This window comes from Sturnira hondurensis, unplaced genomic scaffold (genome assembly GCF_014824575.4).
Source record: "Sturnira hondurensis isolate 20B ecotype Veracruz unplaced genomic scaffold, ASM1482457v3 Scaffold0022201, whole genome shotgun sequence".
Lineage (NCBI taxonomy): Eukaryota > Metazoa > Chordata > Mammalia > Chiroptera > Phyllostomidae > Sturnira > Sturnira hondurensis.
Genome location: NW_028094832.1, coordinates 3,973,936 through 3,991,405, shown reverse-complemented (window position 1 = coordinate 3,991,405; position 17,470 = coordinate 3,973,936). Strand labels below are relative to the sequence as shown.

Sequence of the window (17,470 nt, the reverse complement as noted above, 5' to 3'; positions counted from 1 at the left end):
TAGATCGTCGGCGTTCTCCGCAGTGACTAATTATTCATTAAATAAAATGTATTTCCCCAAAGGGTGTTTTAATATGTTTTCCAGTTAAATCTTATTTACCAGAGAACACAATCACCTTGTGAAGGTACCCAATGAAAAACTTCAGCAGTGTTTCATCGTGAGTTTTCTATGTGCCACTCAAACTGTGATGCTACCGTTCTTCTGCTCTAAAAAAGATAAATATGTTTAAATCTCATGCAACTGTGAAGGTCACCTTTTAAGTTTAGCAAAATTTAGCAACGCATATTTGTGGGTTTCTCAAGATGCTTTTTTCCCATTAAAGTCTAGAAAAAGACATATCTGTTTACATTCAGACATTCTTTTGATCAATTATAAGCACATGTACACTTGATTAACCAGTATATGTTGTAGCTTAAAATATCAAGTATTATTTAATGTCTTTAAAATAATATTTAAACAAGGCAGTTATGTGGGTGGCCACATTTTGTTATGCTACAAAATAACTATAAGCTATCTTGATTGATTACTCTAAGCTATTTTGTAACATACCAGTTGCTTTTATAACATAAATCTCTTAACAGCTAAGAGTTTACATTTTTAAAATCCCAGTTCCCTTTAATGTAAACTATTATAAATCTGTCACCAATGAATTCCTTTAATCTTTGATGAGAAGTTATTTATATTTTTAGTCTGTACCATTTCTTGTACTAAAGAATTCTATAGTTAGTTACTTCTCTTTGAAGTAAAACATCTTGTTTCTGCTAAAGTTACCCTTTTACTTCAAATCTTTTATCTTTTGGGTTTTCAGCCTGTGCTCATTCTTAACGATTTGTAGGTTAAAAAGAATTTTTGAACCATTTTTACTAATTATTCAACCAAAAGAGGGGGTCAGCTTGAACCAAAACCCCACCCCAAAGGCCAGCCTCATTATAACACAACAGGGCAAAACCAGACGTGAAGACAGTTCAGCCTCAGTTCTTTTCCTTGTAGACCAAACACGTTTTTACAGGTAGATGCCCCATTAAACACTGGTTAGCAGCGCACCACCACCACAATCACAAGGTGTAGAAATCTTGCCGGGGACTCCCCACGTGTCATTCATAGAGTCGGCCTCCTCCTCAGCCATAAACAGGTTTAAAAAAAAGATTTTAAACTTCTCTGCCTTTTTCTAGTAGTCACAATTTTTTAAACTTAAAATAATTGTTTTCTGTAATAGTGCTCCTTCCTTTATATTCTCTCCAATATACATTTCTCAGAACTTCCTCTAGCTCTGTTCCGGTCTTTCTTGAGAGGCAACAACCGGAATTGCCAGATAGAATCTCTGCCTTGCCCGCTGTAGAGTGACAGAGGCTCAGTACTGGTGTGATCTCAGGAAACTCCCACACGCGTGCTTCCCGACCTCCTGCTTTCCGTGCCGCGCTCCCCGCTCCCCTCAGTGAGGTTGCATTTACACGGGGTGATTCCTAATGAAGCCCAGTTTGAAGCTAGAGATGGGGTGAGAGGGGAGGAACTTTTCCAGCAGCTTTTATTTCTCCGTGATGCGATAAGTTATGTATTTTGGAAGGACCCTCGGAGAATCTGAAATGGGTGTTTTACTAATCCAGTCCAAGGGACTTATTTTAAGGGTGAAAAAAAAAAAGCATCGCAGAATTGAAACAATGTACCCCCAAGCCCTACAGCTGGCAAAGTGCCAGAGATGCCACGTTGGGTTGTTTTCTTCTGTGAGCAGTGCCCCTTTGGCAGGAGTGGTAATTTATTAGCCTGTGTAATAAATGTGCACTCTCCCCAGCTTCTAGTTTTAGCAATTACTTTTGGCCTTGTGGTAATATGATACAGCCTGGGAAATTCCTTGAAAGTGGGTAAAAGATTCTTGTAGTGTCCTGTGTACTCTAGCATTTGATCTCATTTGTAAAAAGACAAAATGGGTGGTGTGGAGAACTTATACCTTTGAGTTATGGTCTGTGAGCAATTTCAGATGAGACCAGGCACATTCAGGGTGGTATGGCTGTAGACCATTAGAAATTTCAAATAAAATTATATTAATTAAAAATCACACTACAAATTAATATGTATATATACTATGATTATAAAATTTTAAATTGTGTATTATAGTAATATGAAGATAATTTGGACTGCTGTAAATAGAGTTTAGTTTTCAATATATTCATTATTTTTAGTAGTTGATTATATTTATGATAAAAATATATGACACCAGATATTTTAAAATATTAAATTTTAAAATAGTGAATTTTAAAATAGTGAATTTTAAAATATTCTCCAGGAAATTTATTATTAAGTTGCATAGTTGTATGCTATAAATAAAATTAACTTCCCAGTATTTCACCAAATTCGTATATAAGGTTAGGTTAAACACTATTTATTGAGTGTTTACTATGTCTTGATACATTTATGTGTATACCACATTTTCTCCTCACAATACTGCAGCAATGGTGAGATTATTCCTATGTTTGTATTAGTTTATGCAGTGAATACTTGTTGGGTTGCTGCTGGGTATGGTCCTGAAGGTGCCAGGTGAGCTGGTGATGCAGAAACTTCAGACCCACAGGAGGGCAGTCACTTTCAGGCATGATCGGAGGTACAGTATGGACAGATGGGCAGAGTGATGACCCCCCACATGAGGAGACTATCTTGGATCATGTGGGTGGGGAGTTCTATTCATGGGTCCTTCAAAGTGGAGGAGAGAGGCAGAAGAATGATAGAGAGATGTGGCCTGAGGATTCAACCCCATCCCTCTGGCTTTGAAGATGGAAGGAGGAGCCACAAGCCAAGGAATGCGGGCAACTCTAGAGGCTGGAATGCCAAGGAGACAGACTCACCTTCAGAGCCTCTCCATGAGATGCAGTCCTGCCTGCTGACAACTTGATTTTAGTCCAGTGGGACCCCTCTGAGAGACTAACTTACACAACCATGAGGTGGTGGTTGCGGTAAGCCCATACGGTTGTAGTACCACATTCCAGCAGCCACAGCACACTGAATGCCGTGGTAAGGGGAACAGTGGGTGCTCCGGGATGACGTGCCCTATAGGTTTGGGAGGTGTCTGTGCCAAGTTCTGCAGGGTACGTAAAAATGAACACAGTGGGGAGGGGAAGGTGAGCGGGAGTGGAGGAAGAGGAAGTGGAGGAAGATATTTAAGGTAAAAGAAGTAAAAAGTAGAGCTCTGGAGGTGGCAGAGACAGCGACCACTTTGAGGTTTAGATATAGATTCATTCTGTAGGTCAGTGAAGCGTGAGGCTGGGAGAGGAGATGACTCCTGAGGAGGTAAGCATGGGTGGGACCCTGAGACCCTGCTGTGCCCAGCAGAGTGCAGGGATGATGAAGCCATGCTCGGGGAGACAGACGATTCCGTGGGAGCCCAGTGTGCCCTGGTCTCAAACGCTTGTTCTTTAGCTTTTCTAAGCAACAAAGTAGTTTTTTATAACAGGTGGTTTTTCTGCAGGTTCCTGCAAAGTGAATATTTTTAAAGCAGACTCTCTTTTCCTGCTGAGAACCAATAGGTACTTTGACAGATTTACAACAAATGCCTCAGCTTCCGCTTTCAGAATGTTTCGTTACTCACCGAAACTTGCTCCTGGTATGACCTGACCTGGTGGACCCAATACCGTCCAAGGCCCTGTGCTCCTGACCACCCTACCTCCCTGTCCTTTGATGCGTCACGTCAGGTTTTCCGCCCTCCCTCTGGTCCGCCTCTTCATGCTCATTGGCATGTGGTTGTCTGTTGTGTGCGACAGTCTTCTCACTTCACCTGTGGGTTCTCAGATAGCCGCATCCTTTTCTTTAGTCTGGACATGCTTAGGTTTTGACAAAACTAATATATAACCTCTTCACATGAGCTGTTTGCCATATAACCTCTTATGTGCACAGGAATAGTCTTAAAAATACAGGATACTGAACATGTAAAATCACAGTGTTTGACTTTAGTAAGTTTTATAATTACTAAACTTGATATGAGTGTTTTTAAAATAAGAATGATCTGTTCATGGTTGGTTAATTGCTCATGGGTACTCTGATTTTTTGTTTTCTAGTATTTTTTTAAATTGTTGTTCAAGTACAGTTGTCTGCATCTCCCCCACCCCCACCAGCCATCCCTACTTCCCTCCCCTGATCCGCCTCACCCCGTGGTTATGTCCTTGTGTCCTTTGACATAGCCTTTATTTGGCTATTTTGAAATTTTTTTTTACTATTCCTGTTTTAATAATTGTAAATATGGGCAGGCTTAGGTGGAAGATGAAACACTACCACCAACAACCACCCAAATTCTGGTGGGTAACTTCTAAATCTTAAAAATTATAAAACTACACACAATTGCCAAAACAATTAAAAAGTGCTAAAAGCCTTATAACAAAAATTAGAACTCTTTCACTACTCACCACAGTTCCCCTTAATAGGGGCAACTACTGTCTCTTCTTTTAGTGTCTCCTGATATCATTTACATATTTCTATATTCTAAATAAAATGAATGTACCATCATCTCCCAATTCATTAATATTAGACATTGTTTATTGACATGGTATTCTGGTAAATATAAGGCGGGGCCAAAGTAGATTTACAGTTGTGAGTATGTGAGATGCAGTTTATTCCTGTATTAGTTGTTCATTATTATATTACTTTGCATATGAACAAACTTAAACTTACTGTTGCCCCCGCCCCCCGCGCCCCCATCCCGGGTCCCTCTGCCCGGTTTATAGGATACAGTTTTCTTACACCATCCTTCTCTTCCCTTCCTCATCATTGATTTTTCTCGCTTTTTAAAATTGTGGTAAAATATACACAGCATAAAATTTACCATCTTCGCTCTTCATATAGTTCCTTGGTATTAAATACAATCGCATTGTTGTACAACCACCAGCACCATCATCTGGTCACTCATTTTGTCTTGCAGACTGAAACCCAGACCCATTAAACACTTAACTCCCAATTCTCCCCCCGCTCCCAGCCCTTGGTAACCACGGTTCCACTTCCTGTCTCTATGCATTTGAGTATTCTAGTATCTCATGTAAGTGGAGTCATGCAGTATTTGTCTTTTTTGTGACTGGCTTATACTACTTGGTGTAACGTTTTTAAGGTTCATCCACGTTGGCGCATTGGTCAGAGTTTTCTTTTAAGGCTGGGTACTATTCTGTTGTATGTATATACAACATGTTGCTTTTCATCCATTCATTGCCGGATGCTTGAGTGGCTTCCACATTTTAGCTGTTGTGAAAATGCTGCTATGAACACAGATGTAAAGATATCTCTCTGAGACCCTGCTTTCAGTTCTTCTGGATATAAACCTAGAAGTGGGGTGGCTGGGCGATATATTAACTTTGTTTTTCATTTTTTGAGGAGCTGCTGTCTTTATTTTCCACAGTGGCTGTACCATCTCATTACTGAGTTTTTAGATAAGTAGGTATTCAGAGTTGACATTAGTATGCCTGTCTGCATAACATGAACAGCCAAGCACTGAGATTTACTATAATTTTGCTTGCTCTGTTTGTTTTACCGGTAATTAGTAACTGCTTTGTTTTTATATGCTTATTTTCCTTTGTGCCTGTTGCTACTTCTTCCCACATTTTCCAGTGGCCTGACAGAATGATTTCCCACCAAGTCGATCATATTAAGTGGTCTGTCACTGCTAGTTTTTCCCCTTGGAGACGTGCTTTCTAGGTTCGCTGCAGAGCCGCCCTCCCGGGGGTTTCTGTGCTTTCCTCCTAGTCTGGAATCTCTCGCTCCTGGACCTCATGGGTCCTTGTTTTGTTCAGGGTTTTTTTTTGTGTGTGTGTGTGTGTGTCCTATTTGAGGTTATTTTCCCACTCTGTCAGGGTATGTCCTTTGTTGATTTTGTCAAGTTAAAACAGGAACATGGCGGTTGGCATGGTGAGGACAGCCTTCATCTGGTCCAGCTTGGATTCATCACCATCTTTTCTGAGATCTCCTCTCACTGTCAGTATGAGAGCTTCTGCTAGATCTCTTGTTTTCATCCTTCTTGTATCTCCTTCTTTTTTTTGTTTTTGTTTTTTATTGTTGTTCAATTCCAGTTGCCCCCATTTACCCCATTACTCTCCCCTGCTCTGCCACCCTCCCTCCCCACCACCACTTGTGTCTTCTTTCTGGATTTACAAACTGAGTTGTGGAGGAGCTCTCTTAGCAGNGTCTGGAATCTCTCGCTCCTGGACCTCATGGGTCCTTGTTTTGTTCAGGGTTTTTTTTTGTGTGTGTGTGTGTGTGTCCTATTTGAGGTTATTTTCCCACTCTGTCAGGGTATGTCCTTTGTTGATTTTGTCAAGTTAAAACAGGAACATGGCGGTTGGCATGGTGAGGACAGCCTTCATCTGGTCCAGCTTGGATTCATCACCATCTTTTCTGAGATCTCCTCTCACTGTCAGTGTGAGAGCTTCTGCTAGATCTCTTGTTTTCATCCTTCTTGTATCTCCTTCCTTTTTTTGTTTTTGTTTTTTTATTGTTGTTCAATTCCAGTTGCCCCCATTTACCCCATTACTCTCCCCTGCTCTGCCACCCTCCCTCCCCACCACCACTTGTGTCTTCTTTCTGGGTTTACAAACTGAGCTCTGGAGGAGCTCTCTTAGCAGCTTCTTGAAATACGATATCGGGGAGGTAATTTTAAAGGCATATTATAAATAGATCTTCACTGTTCTATAACTACTTATTATAATACCATAATAAGGACTGAGAAATGTGGAGATAGAAAAGATTGATTCTGCCTATACTGAGTTTACAGAATAGGTGGACAGACGGGCAATCTTTAGTATAGTTAAAGTAAAATTTAAGAGGGAACAAAGGTCAAAGTCCAAGGGCTTTCCTAGGACACATGTGATTAATTTGTGGATAAAGAGGAGTGCTGACCTTTTATGAACTAAGAGCGAGCAAACCTGACTGGCCTGAGATGTTTTGGAGGAGATAGTCATTAACCTTTAAAGGATTGGTTGCATTTTGATAAGTGGAGGTGGTCGGAATGACACTCCCATGTGGATATAAAATTTTTATGTGGACATGGTGTTAAGAATATTCTAGAGAAAAGCAAGAGTGTCGCCTTGGCCCAAACGGAGTATTGTAGAGAACTCAAGGGTAAAGCCGGAGAGGAAAATTAGTAACAGGCTCCGGAGGGCACCGCCTCCCAGGGGGAGCAATGCACATTTAGTTTGCAGGCGGCCAGGCACAGCCGGAGGTTTTTAGTAAGTATGTGCCAGGATGGGGTTGCTCAGGTTCCAGAATGCCATAGAAATGGAGTGGAGGTGTGCGGATGTTGTGTCTGGCTTCTTCAGTTAGCGCAATGCGTGTGGGATTCCTCCAGGTGGGGTTCTATCATCTGTGTCCTTGCTTCATTCTCATTGGGCAGCAGTATTCCATTCTGCGCATGTACCAGAGTTCGGCTGTGTGCCTGCTGATGACTTGTGGGTCATTATCAGTTTTTTGGCCGTTATGAATAGAGCTGCTATAAACTTTTGCACATGGGTTTTCTGTAGACACGGTCTCATTTCTCTTGAGTACATACTTAGGATTGCCGGGTTGTGTCTTAACTGCATGGTTACTTTATTTAAAAAATGCCAAGTTCTTTTTCAAGATGGCTGTACCATCTTCTACCCCTCCTGGCAACATGCGGGACAGAGTTGCAGTTATTCTGCATTCTCACCAACACTGGATGTGGTCATTTTTAAAGCCCTCTGAAATGTAGTGATGTCTCCTTGTGGGTTGAATTGACGTTTCCCTGGTGATTAATGATGCCGAACATCTTTTCATGTGCTTATTTGCCATCCATATATCTTCTAGGATGTTCTATCAGTTTAAATCTTTTATCCATTTTTAAAAAGAATGTGTTTATTGACAGGTAAAAAAAACCTGTTCATTATATATTCAAAGAAAGCTGAAAGGTACGAGTAAGAAAGTAAACCACCTTAAATTGAAGTACCAGAAATAACCATTTTAATAATGAGTTAACATGCAAATAGAAGGACATATGGATGGACAGTGATGAATGGATTGATAAGTGTATGGATGATTAGAAAATATATGTAAATGAGATATTACATGTGCTGGTTTTTAAAATTGGGATAGAGTTCATCACACATACCGTGAAATTCACAGTTTCAAGTGTACCAATAAGTGGTATTCAGCACATTCACCATGTTGTAGAAACACCACCACACCCTCACTTTTTCTGTATTTTACTACTGCTCACCAGCGGCCAGGCTTTGTTGCACGCACGCCCAGCCCCAGTCAAGAGCTAGTCGACTTTCTCTCTCTGTGGAGTTACCTCTATTGGTGACATTTTATATAAATGAAATTGCACAACACGTGGCCTTTTGTGTCTGTCTTCTTGCACTTGGTGTAATGTTTTCAAGGTTCACATACTATAGCATGTATTGGTAATCCATTCCTTTTTATGGCTGAGTAATATTTCCTGTAAGAATGTATTACATTTTGTTTACCAGTTCCCCTCCCAACTGATGGATATTTGGGTAGACTCTATCATTTGGCTATTATAAATAATTCTGCTATAAACACTTGTGTATGTGTATTTGAGTGAATGTGTGTTATCAGTTCTCTCGGGTTTAAGTACCTGGGAGTGAAATTGTTTGTACCTGTTCTTAAATTAGGTTGTTCATTTTCTTATGGGGCCTTGAGGTATACAAGGTTTTAAAGGCCGAGTTTACAGGTATGTGTATCTCTTAGGTCATGCAACTTCCGAATAGTTCTGTGTTTTAATTTTAATGCAGATTTAATGAATGGTTTATAAAAGCTTGATTATCCAGTATCTTCCAGAAATACGAAATCAAATTAAAGAACCAATTTGTATTGATCTGAATTGTTTAAAACATATAAAGTAAGCCCTTTAAATTATTTCAATTTTTATCTTAAAAGTTTCTTAAGATTAAAAACTTAAGATAGCTTTTATTCTAGAACTTTCTAGAATGCATTTAATCACTTCTTGTCCACGTATTTATTACTGTTGCCCTTTGAGTGTCAGGCATTATACCAAGGTATTGAAATAAAACATATGGGGAATGACTTAATGTACAATGCGTTATAAAATGTGCTCATAATTGTTTTACAATATGGATGTTATTTTTCTTAAGAGTTGTGTATCTCTCTTCCCTTCTCACAACTGACATTACCTCTCCATTAAGGATCGCTCAAGACACGCATATCAGTAAACCTCCCAGTTATGCCAGGTACTGAAATGAAGGCCCCTTGGAGGCCGTCTGCTCACTTTTCCTTTAGGGTGTGTGCAGTGTGGACTGTTGCACCATGAGTAACGGAGACGCACCTGTCCTGTCGTTCCTTGCAGCGTTGCTGACAGACAGACTGCCTTGGAGGATGAGCTGAGGACTGTGCAGGCCTCTCGCAAGGACCTGGAGAACTTCCTGAAGTGGCTGCAGGAAGCAGAAACCACCGTGAACGTGCTGGCGGATGCCTCTCAGCGGGAGAATGCCCTTCAGGACACAGTCTTGGCCAAGGAGCTCACACAGCAGATGCAGGCAAGTGCATGGGAAAACCTGACCCATAGTTATTAACCATGAAAATGTATTGCCTTTAAAAGGTGAGATTGACGCCTTATTCCGTTATGAAATCCATGCTTTCCTGTGAATAATTGGTTTCTGGAAATAATATCTATAAAGTACATTTATGTAATAATTGAGGAAAAGCACTTTGCTTTATGGAAGTAGTAATTGTTTATTTAGACTTTTAGGCCCATATCCGTCTGTTTTCTGTCATTTTAAGTCCTATTACAGCTACCCTTATTGAGTCTTACATTATAAGAACATTTCCTCTTAATATGAAGTTGTTTTTCCATTTATTATAAATACTTGATCTAAAAGCTATAAAGGCTCTATGGTTTAGTTTATAGCTAAGAACATTGGGTTGAAAGGTATTACTTTTATGCCTTCAGCTTGATAAATATATGTTCAGACTGAAGTTCAAGTTTTCCTTCTACAGAAAATGTGATCGTAGGAAATTGTTCCTTTAAAAAATGTGTGAGGGACCTTACAAAGCCCATCCACATCCTCTTTCTGTCCCCAAGCACAGCTGGGTCAGTGTTCTTGAGCTTCCCTTTTCTTTGTGTGCAGTGATATACTCTTGCCAATCACAGGCCCTCTCACTCAGAACTTGGTTTAAAATCTGTTTTGATGGAGCAGTCTCCTTGCTAATTATTTTATATTTTAATCTGGTGGCAAGGGAGAGAAGTCATTAAAGACTATTAAGCAAGAGAGGGATGCAGTGGGACTTGTATGTCACAGGAATCTAGCTGACGGTGTTAGGAGGGATGGGTGTGAACTGGGCAGGACTAAGCAGGGCAGCCTGTTAGGACATGCTTGTAGCCAGCTGGTCAGAGGTAATGGCCAGGCATGAGGCAGTTACAGGGGGCGTAGATCTAATGGGCCCATAGTATGGGTCCACTGAGGGAAGGGGAGGGAGTGGAGACAAAGAAGAATGCCAGGTGGTTTGGAGCCTGACACTGGGAATAGAGGAAAAGGAAATGTCTGAGCAGCAGTGCAGATTAGTGGGGTGTGTGTTGGGGCGAGGGCGGGGGGTGGGGGGCGGTCCCGTTCCCTTTGGCCATGTCGGAATGAGGCACCGAATGACATTCGGGAGGAGATGCCTGGGATGCAGTTGCCACTGTGGATCTGTGCTCGGATGAGAGACTGGCCAAAGATGCAGAAACTTTTTGTTGTTGTTTTTGAATGGTTCAGTTTATCCATTAATTCAAATGTATTTATTCCTGGTTCTCATGCTCCCGTTCTGACATATTATCATTTTAATTACTACTTTGTTAAAAGGTAGGCTTCACCTTTTCGCAGTGAACCAGTGAGTTGGAAGGCCCTGACTCCCTGCTGGTCAAAGTCGTGCTGCCCTGCCGCTTGTCCCAGGCAGTGTTCAGGCAGGTGGCTGGTTTTGCTCTCCAACAATAGGCTTCTCGTATTTTCATCTCCTGTATTTTCTTCCAGCCTAATTTGTGTCCTCTTATTCTATAGGTTCAGAGTTTGGTTATTTAGCTATTTGTTTTGAATCTCCCCCTGTCCCCATCTCCATCCCTAGTGTAGTGTGGGGGCAGGGGGCATTCCTGTGTCACGGGATGTCTCCTACTGGCTTAGAGAGAGGAGTGACAACTCCATAGGCTTGGTAACAGTTTTGTTGACATATAATTTGTATCCATACAGTTCAGCCTTTTAAAACGTACAACGTGGTTCTTTCTAGCGCATTCACAGTTGCACAACCATCATCACAATCGAATTAGAACATTCTCATCACCTCTAAAAGAAACCCTGTATGTACCCGGGCACTCAGCTGTCCATCTCCCATTTGCAACTTTCTAGTCCCCCACCCCTAGACAATCACTAATCTGCTTTCTGTTTCCATCTAGTCGCTTAATAACTTAATATTTTTACCTGTATCATCACTCGACTGCCTCTTCCGAGTTTGCCTCTGTGTAGCTATTTTGACATCGTTCGCCTGTCCAGAAGGAGGCAGTATAGGTTCTCAGTATAGACCTGCTGGGGAAAACGGCTCACAGACAGAAGCCCCAGAAACATACCTCTGTGAGACCCAGTCGAGTTCTCTAAATCATGCTGAAATCCAGGACTGAGAAGGCAGAGGAAGTAAGACAAGAGCAACACACACTTTAAAACACTGTGTTTCTTTTAGAGAACAGTGACACCAGCAGAGAAGGGTGAAAATGCAGCAACCCCGGGTTGCTAGTTTGAACAGGACACTGGTAATGAGAAATGTCTGGGTTCTATTTTTGGCTGTGCCCTTTGACTCTGTCGTTTAATCATCCGGGTTATTTTGCTGATTTGCTAATAGGATTTTACCCCCCTGGATATTTATAATGGTCTTCGAGCTGTGCATGCCTATAAAACTCCGAAATTCTGTACTTGGTTTTTACGTCACATAATCATGCCTTATATTTCTTACTCATTAAATTAAAACAGCTTTATGACAGATAAAATGAGATCATGAAATGCTGCCTAAAGGGAAATGTGGGAATTTGGAAGGTTCACTAGTCAGCTACAGACTTTTTCTGTTTTATTAACTTGGCTGTTCAATTAGAGAAGTCCTAACCTAACATTAGAATTTGATTTCGAATTGCTTTCACCCTAGACAGCATCTGGGAGCCTGTGGGCAACGCTGCTTTTAGGGTGTCTAGGTAAAGCCACATGCCCCCTGCAGGTATTTTTGTTTTGCTTTGTTTTGCTTTAGGTGATCTTGTTTGGAGACCTGTCTGGAGGTGATTTATTGGCACTTAACGGAGAGGCTGATAACATTAGAGTCAGGTACCCTCGTCTCTTCTCAAGATTTATAGCAGGGTCTGTTCACTCATTGCATGGGAACTGCCAGAGCTGCGTTTGCTCCGTGCTCAACGCATCCCTCTTTACAGCGAGAGAGTGAATGCTACTTGATCTCTTAATGTAAACCTGCTAGGAGGCATGCACCGTGCTGGTGAAGTGTTGAATCTCTGTTCCCAGGGGGTGTCTGCTTTGTATCTGCAGCTTTAATGTTTCACTTAATATCCTTTTTGGCTACTGAGCGCACTCCTCTCCAGCAGCAGGCAGCGTCTGGCTGCTGAACTTGTTTCGCTCCCTGGCCATGCCTGGCTGAGCAAGTACTGGCTGTGAGCTTCTGTTGGGGGGCTTTCTGGGTGGCGTTTGCATACGTTTTTTTTTTTTTTTTTTTTGATCGAGAAGAAGTTGAAGGGATACCAGCCTCCTTCTGCCAGGAACCTGAGCCCCTGTATCTTTCAAATGCATTCCTGGAAACGAGCATGCTCAGAGAACTGGCAAATCATTGTCCAGTGACCAGGAGGAAATGATCATTGCTCTTCATTTATAATGCAAATTCTGAGGTGTCTCCAGAAGTGTGGTAAACTTAAAATGATGGCTGTGGTGAGAACGTCGCTGCAGAAAGTTGTGTTTTTGTTGCATCGTTTGCAAAGGATGGCAGTTTCTTCTCCTCGGTATCAGAAGCTCTGTAAGGTAACTAACTAGTGACTGAAAATAAGGGTCTGGGCGTCTGACAATTCCTACTGTTTCTCAGGCTCTAACAACTGATCGGTTAGGGTTCTTATCAGGGAAAGATTCCTTTTCTTAGCGACTGATTGTGAAAGGTGTTAGAGTGAACTGCTAATTGGATTTTGTTTAAGAATCAGGAACAAGTACTGTTTTGTGCTCATTTTATTTTGCAACTATCAAAATCTTGTTTCTGAGAAAGGCTAGTGAACTGTTGAGGAAGATACAGCAAAACTATATTGACTAAGACCTGTTACCTCTGGGATACTTTGCAGTGTCTTAATATTGAATGGCATGTTAGCCTTGTGGAGATTTCAATACATTTAAATGAAGAGTTTAAAGCAATCTTTCAGTAGCTTACTTAAAAATTGTCAATTTTTTAGTAGCTGATCGCTTTTTTCAATTTGAAGATTAAAGCACATCTTGAAAGCTGTTAGACTTACTCTCATACAATATCCCTTACATTTGTGAATCTTCATATATTACAGTTTAACTTAAAGAACTTCATTTTATTTGGACAGGTGGGTGAGTGCACTTGTAGGAGGCACCTTGGGTGACAGATGCCCATTTGAAAGCCCATCTAAATCTAAACCATTGTGTGGTGAGCTCCTGTGCGTTTGAAAGTTGGCCATTGTATTTTTGATCATAGTTTTGTTTATTTAAACTGGGTTGCACTATCTCATTACTTTTGTTAAAACTTGGGGGATTTGGTATGAAGGAAGGAATTATAACAGGAATGTTAAAACAATGTATAGTGTACCTCAGTACAGTATTCTTCCTTCATATCATGTTCTCGTACCATTTCCACGAATGTAGCTTATCCTCTTAGCTACCCAAACTCATTTGTGATTGGAACAGCAGTCTTTAGGACAGTGTTTGGTTGATGATGATATAAAATATGACACGTCCAAGCCCTCAACTTTGCTAATTACATGGCAGTGGATTGGGGGTGGGAGAGGGAGGCAGTATTCTGTTAATTTTTCATATTAGATTTTTATTTCTTATACTTTGGCTGATGAAATGTATTTTTATCTGAAAACTTTTTTCTTTGGAAAGTTTTAGGAGACAGATTTAGGTAGTGAGGTATTTGCAGAAGTACTTAGAAGGGTTCATTTGCATAAGACACTAATTAAAACTTAACGTGGCATAATAATTCAGATGTGAAAATTAGTTAGTTAATTATTTCAATGTGTTGTGTTTTAGTTCACTTCAGAGAATACATTTATTCTGGTAAAACATTTATGTATTACTTGAACAGGTAGTTTTGGTAACGGAAAAAACCTTATTCGTTAATGAGCATGGTATTTTTTTAACTACAAACATGAATATGTAAAGCATTCTTTTTTATTAGCTGGGTCATTTTTCTGACTCCTTTGTATGCATACTTTCATAAAATCAAGTGTTTTTTCCTGAAGTCCTATGACTAAAGTATTAGGCTAGTAGGAGATATGAAGCAGTAGAAGTTCAAATACTAGGCAAAGTTGCTTCATTAGTGTCATCATCGTACCAAAAATAAACAGAAGTTCAGTTACTGAAGGCATTAGGCAAATTAATTCTCACCAGAAATACTTTTTGGGCAGACCTCTTGAGATTTACAATTTTCTAAAGACCGCATTAAAATTAAAATATTTAGAAAAATGCTACTTTTCTCCTTTAGAAAGTTAAAATTTGCAGTTGAAATGGTATCTTCCATATTTCACAGATAGAAAATTAACATCTGCCCAGATAATGAAATGAGCAATGTACAATTCCAGTGCTTTCCAGCAGGTGTCAATATAAGGCAATGATATATGAAATTTTGTCTCTAGAACTGGAAATCCAGACTAGGAAGTGGTGCAATTACCATGAAATAAATCACCTAGTCACAGATACAACTTATTTGCTTCATTGTATTTTGAAAACTGATCTGAGTTATAGGCTATGTTAACTCATATGATATAAACAAAAGTGGCAGAATTAAATGTTAATGAACAGTTGTCATCTCAAACATTGACACAGACAGCTGTACCAACTACAAATAGTTAATTATAGCACTTAAAGCTTTAGGTAAGCTTGGTAATTATTGGCTTTAAGACACTAGCGGTTCTCTTATTGTAAATGCTGTGATGACTTCATCTCCACCTGTACCTTCTACGTTCTCTAAATTTAATTTCGTTGAAAGGAAGTGCTGTGAGTTTCACTGTTTCTCCATAAAAATAGAGACTCAGTATAGTGTAAACACGTTACAATATACTGACGTAAGTATGAAAAAATGTTGCATAATCTGAGGGAGACACGAGTATTTTATGTTGCTTTTTAATCCTCTTTTTTCCTTTGTAGCATCTCTTGTTTTACCTATTATATGGAAAATCTGTCTTTAAAAAAATTAAATTTATTGGGAAATACTGTCCTTTATCACACTTTTTCCTCTGTGGTGCCTTGTATTTCTTTGCTTATTTTCATACCTCTCTTGAGTGTCAGAAAATAGTTTGTGTGTTATACAGCTGAAAATTTGTGTTGAATATTCTCATTTTGTGTTTTTTTTCTCTTGTGAGTTTTGAAAAGAGGGGAGGAAGGAAAAGAGGAACTTGGAATTCTCAGCTCTCAGAGTTAAAATATGCTTCCCCTTCTCTCACCCTATTCACACATTCACTTGTTTTTTTTTGCTTGTTTTTTTTTTTTTTTGCTTTAAAAATATTTTTCTTCCTGGTCGCACAGCCCATAAAGTTTGGTCCGGAAGCAGAAATGTAAGGGCTACTTTCTCAGTGACATAATTAGCAACGTTGAAATTGCCCTGATGACCTAAAACCACCTTATGCCAGGTGCTGATTTTTCCAGATTTGGTTTTGAATGTATAGCTCCTTTAAAATATTAATGACTATAAAAATAGTTTTTTGAAGACATCACAGTGAATAATTAAAAAAGTTAAAATTGATTCAATTTTTGATTGTCATCTGATTATTTTGAGATATTTTATCATTAAAACTTGAGACTAAAAACTGATCAAATTGTGTTGAATCAGAAAGGAATTTAGTAAGTCCTGATTTCTTTTTTTAGTGTCCTGATTTTCTTTTTTCAGTTTTCATAAAATATTTATTCATTGAGGACATGGTAAAAAGCAGCTTTTTGTAGAGTAGATTGAGATATGAACCATTATAGAAAAATGAGAAAAATATTAAATTAACGTTCTAAGTTGAACTTCTCATGATTGAAGCATTTACAAATTTTAATTTAGGTAATACAGCTTTTCTTTGCATGCTTGTATATGGAAATGACTTCAGTTTACATGGCTTTCATTGTTGCCAGACTTTTTTGATCATGTAGTCCTATCAGTAAAACAGTTTTAAATATCTCTCTACCTCTCTATTTAGAAATTATACACGTACACCGTGGTAAAAATCCCATAACAAATATTAGTAGAGCGTAGTTTTCCTCTCACTTTCTAGTGGTCCGTTCCCTCACCCCAGACTGTCGTCTTGTTCTCTCAGTGTGGTGGCACGTGCTATTTTGGTGACTGCCGATCCCCACATACAGTGAATGTGTGCTGATCTCAGTGCCAGAAAAAAACGAGTCTTTTGTGGGACCAGAGAAACTGCCTCTGAGAGTTCCATGACGAATGGGAGCGGACCTGGGGGCTCCACCCAGTGATTCTGGGTTGACGGGCGATGTCTACAGAAGGCTTGCTGTGCATGGGCGAGCATGCATGTGTGTATTGTGTGTTTGTGTGTGTAGATTTTTACATGGAGACAATAGAGTGCTATGTAGAGACATACAGGGTCAAGGGGCAGCTGTGTATGGCCACAATGGCCCAGAGTCTCTGAACAGATTTTCAAGTTCTCTGATGGAGTAAGTTCACACATCATTTTTCATCTACATGTATGGGTTCCCTTTAATTAGAGGTAGTTAAGGCCAAGTATATGTTTTTAAAGACAACACAGAATGCAATGCTATATTTTCAAGTACGTTACACCCCACACAGAAAAATTATATTTTTAGTCCACCACCCTTTTTTCAGATTAAAAATTATCTTATCCTTGAATAGTTAAATCCTCACGTGTTCTAGGGCAACGGGGCTTTTCTGTGTCATGATCTGAGTGTTGAGATGTATACATTTTAAGGTCAACTCTCACATTCCTCCCACAGTCAAATCGCGCTCATATTGTTTAAGTCACAGAAAAGGTCAGAATCACGGTCTCCAGCCTGGAGGTAGAACTCTGGCTGATCACATGTGAGCATGGTCTCTTCTTGGTTTTATGAGAAATTCTTGTTGCAGTTAGTTCAGAAAATTTCTTAGAGGCTGAGGCATTTAACAGAAAAATGCCTGATGTGGAGGGATGTGCCTGCATCCCACCCTTCTCCCTCGATGCCCTGGACCCGTTGTGTCTGTGCTGTCAGGGCACCTGGGCGAGTGACCCCCCTGACCCTCCCCCTACCTCTGCGCTCCCTCGGGGTTGAGAGAGCAAAGCAAA

The 17,470-nt window shown here is 40.0% G+C and overlaps 1 protein-coding gene across 7 annotated transcripts in view; it reads left to right on the top strand.

Moving 5' to 3' along the window:
- UTRN (utrophin) overlaps positions 1 to 17,470 on the top strand; it is a 451,811-nt gene that overhangs the window by 221,079 nt on the left and 213,262 nt on the right. For all 7 annotated transcript variants that reach the window (XM_037034777.1, XM_037034776.1, XM_037034775.1 and 4 more), the window contains one exon: positions 9,305 to 9,494. In XM_037034777.1, coding sequence (XP_036890672.1) covers positions 9,305 to 9,494 — 190 coding nt within the window. The remainder of the gene's footprint in view (positions 1 to 9,304; positions 9,495 to 17,470) is intronic.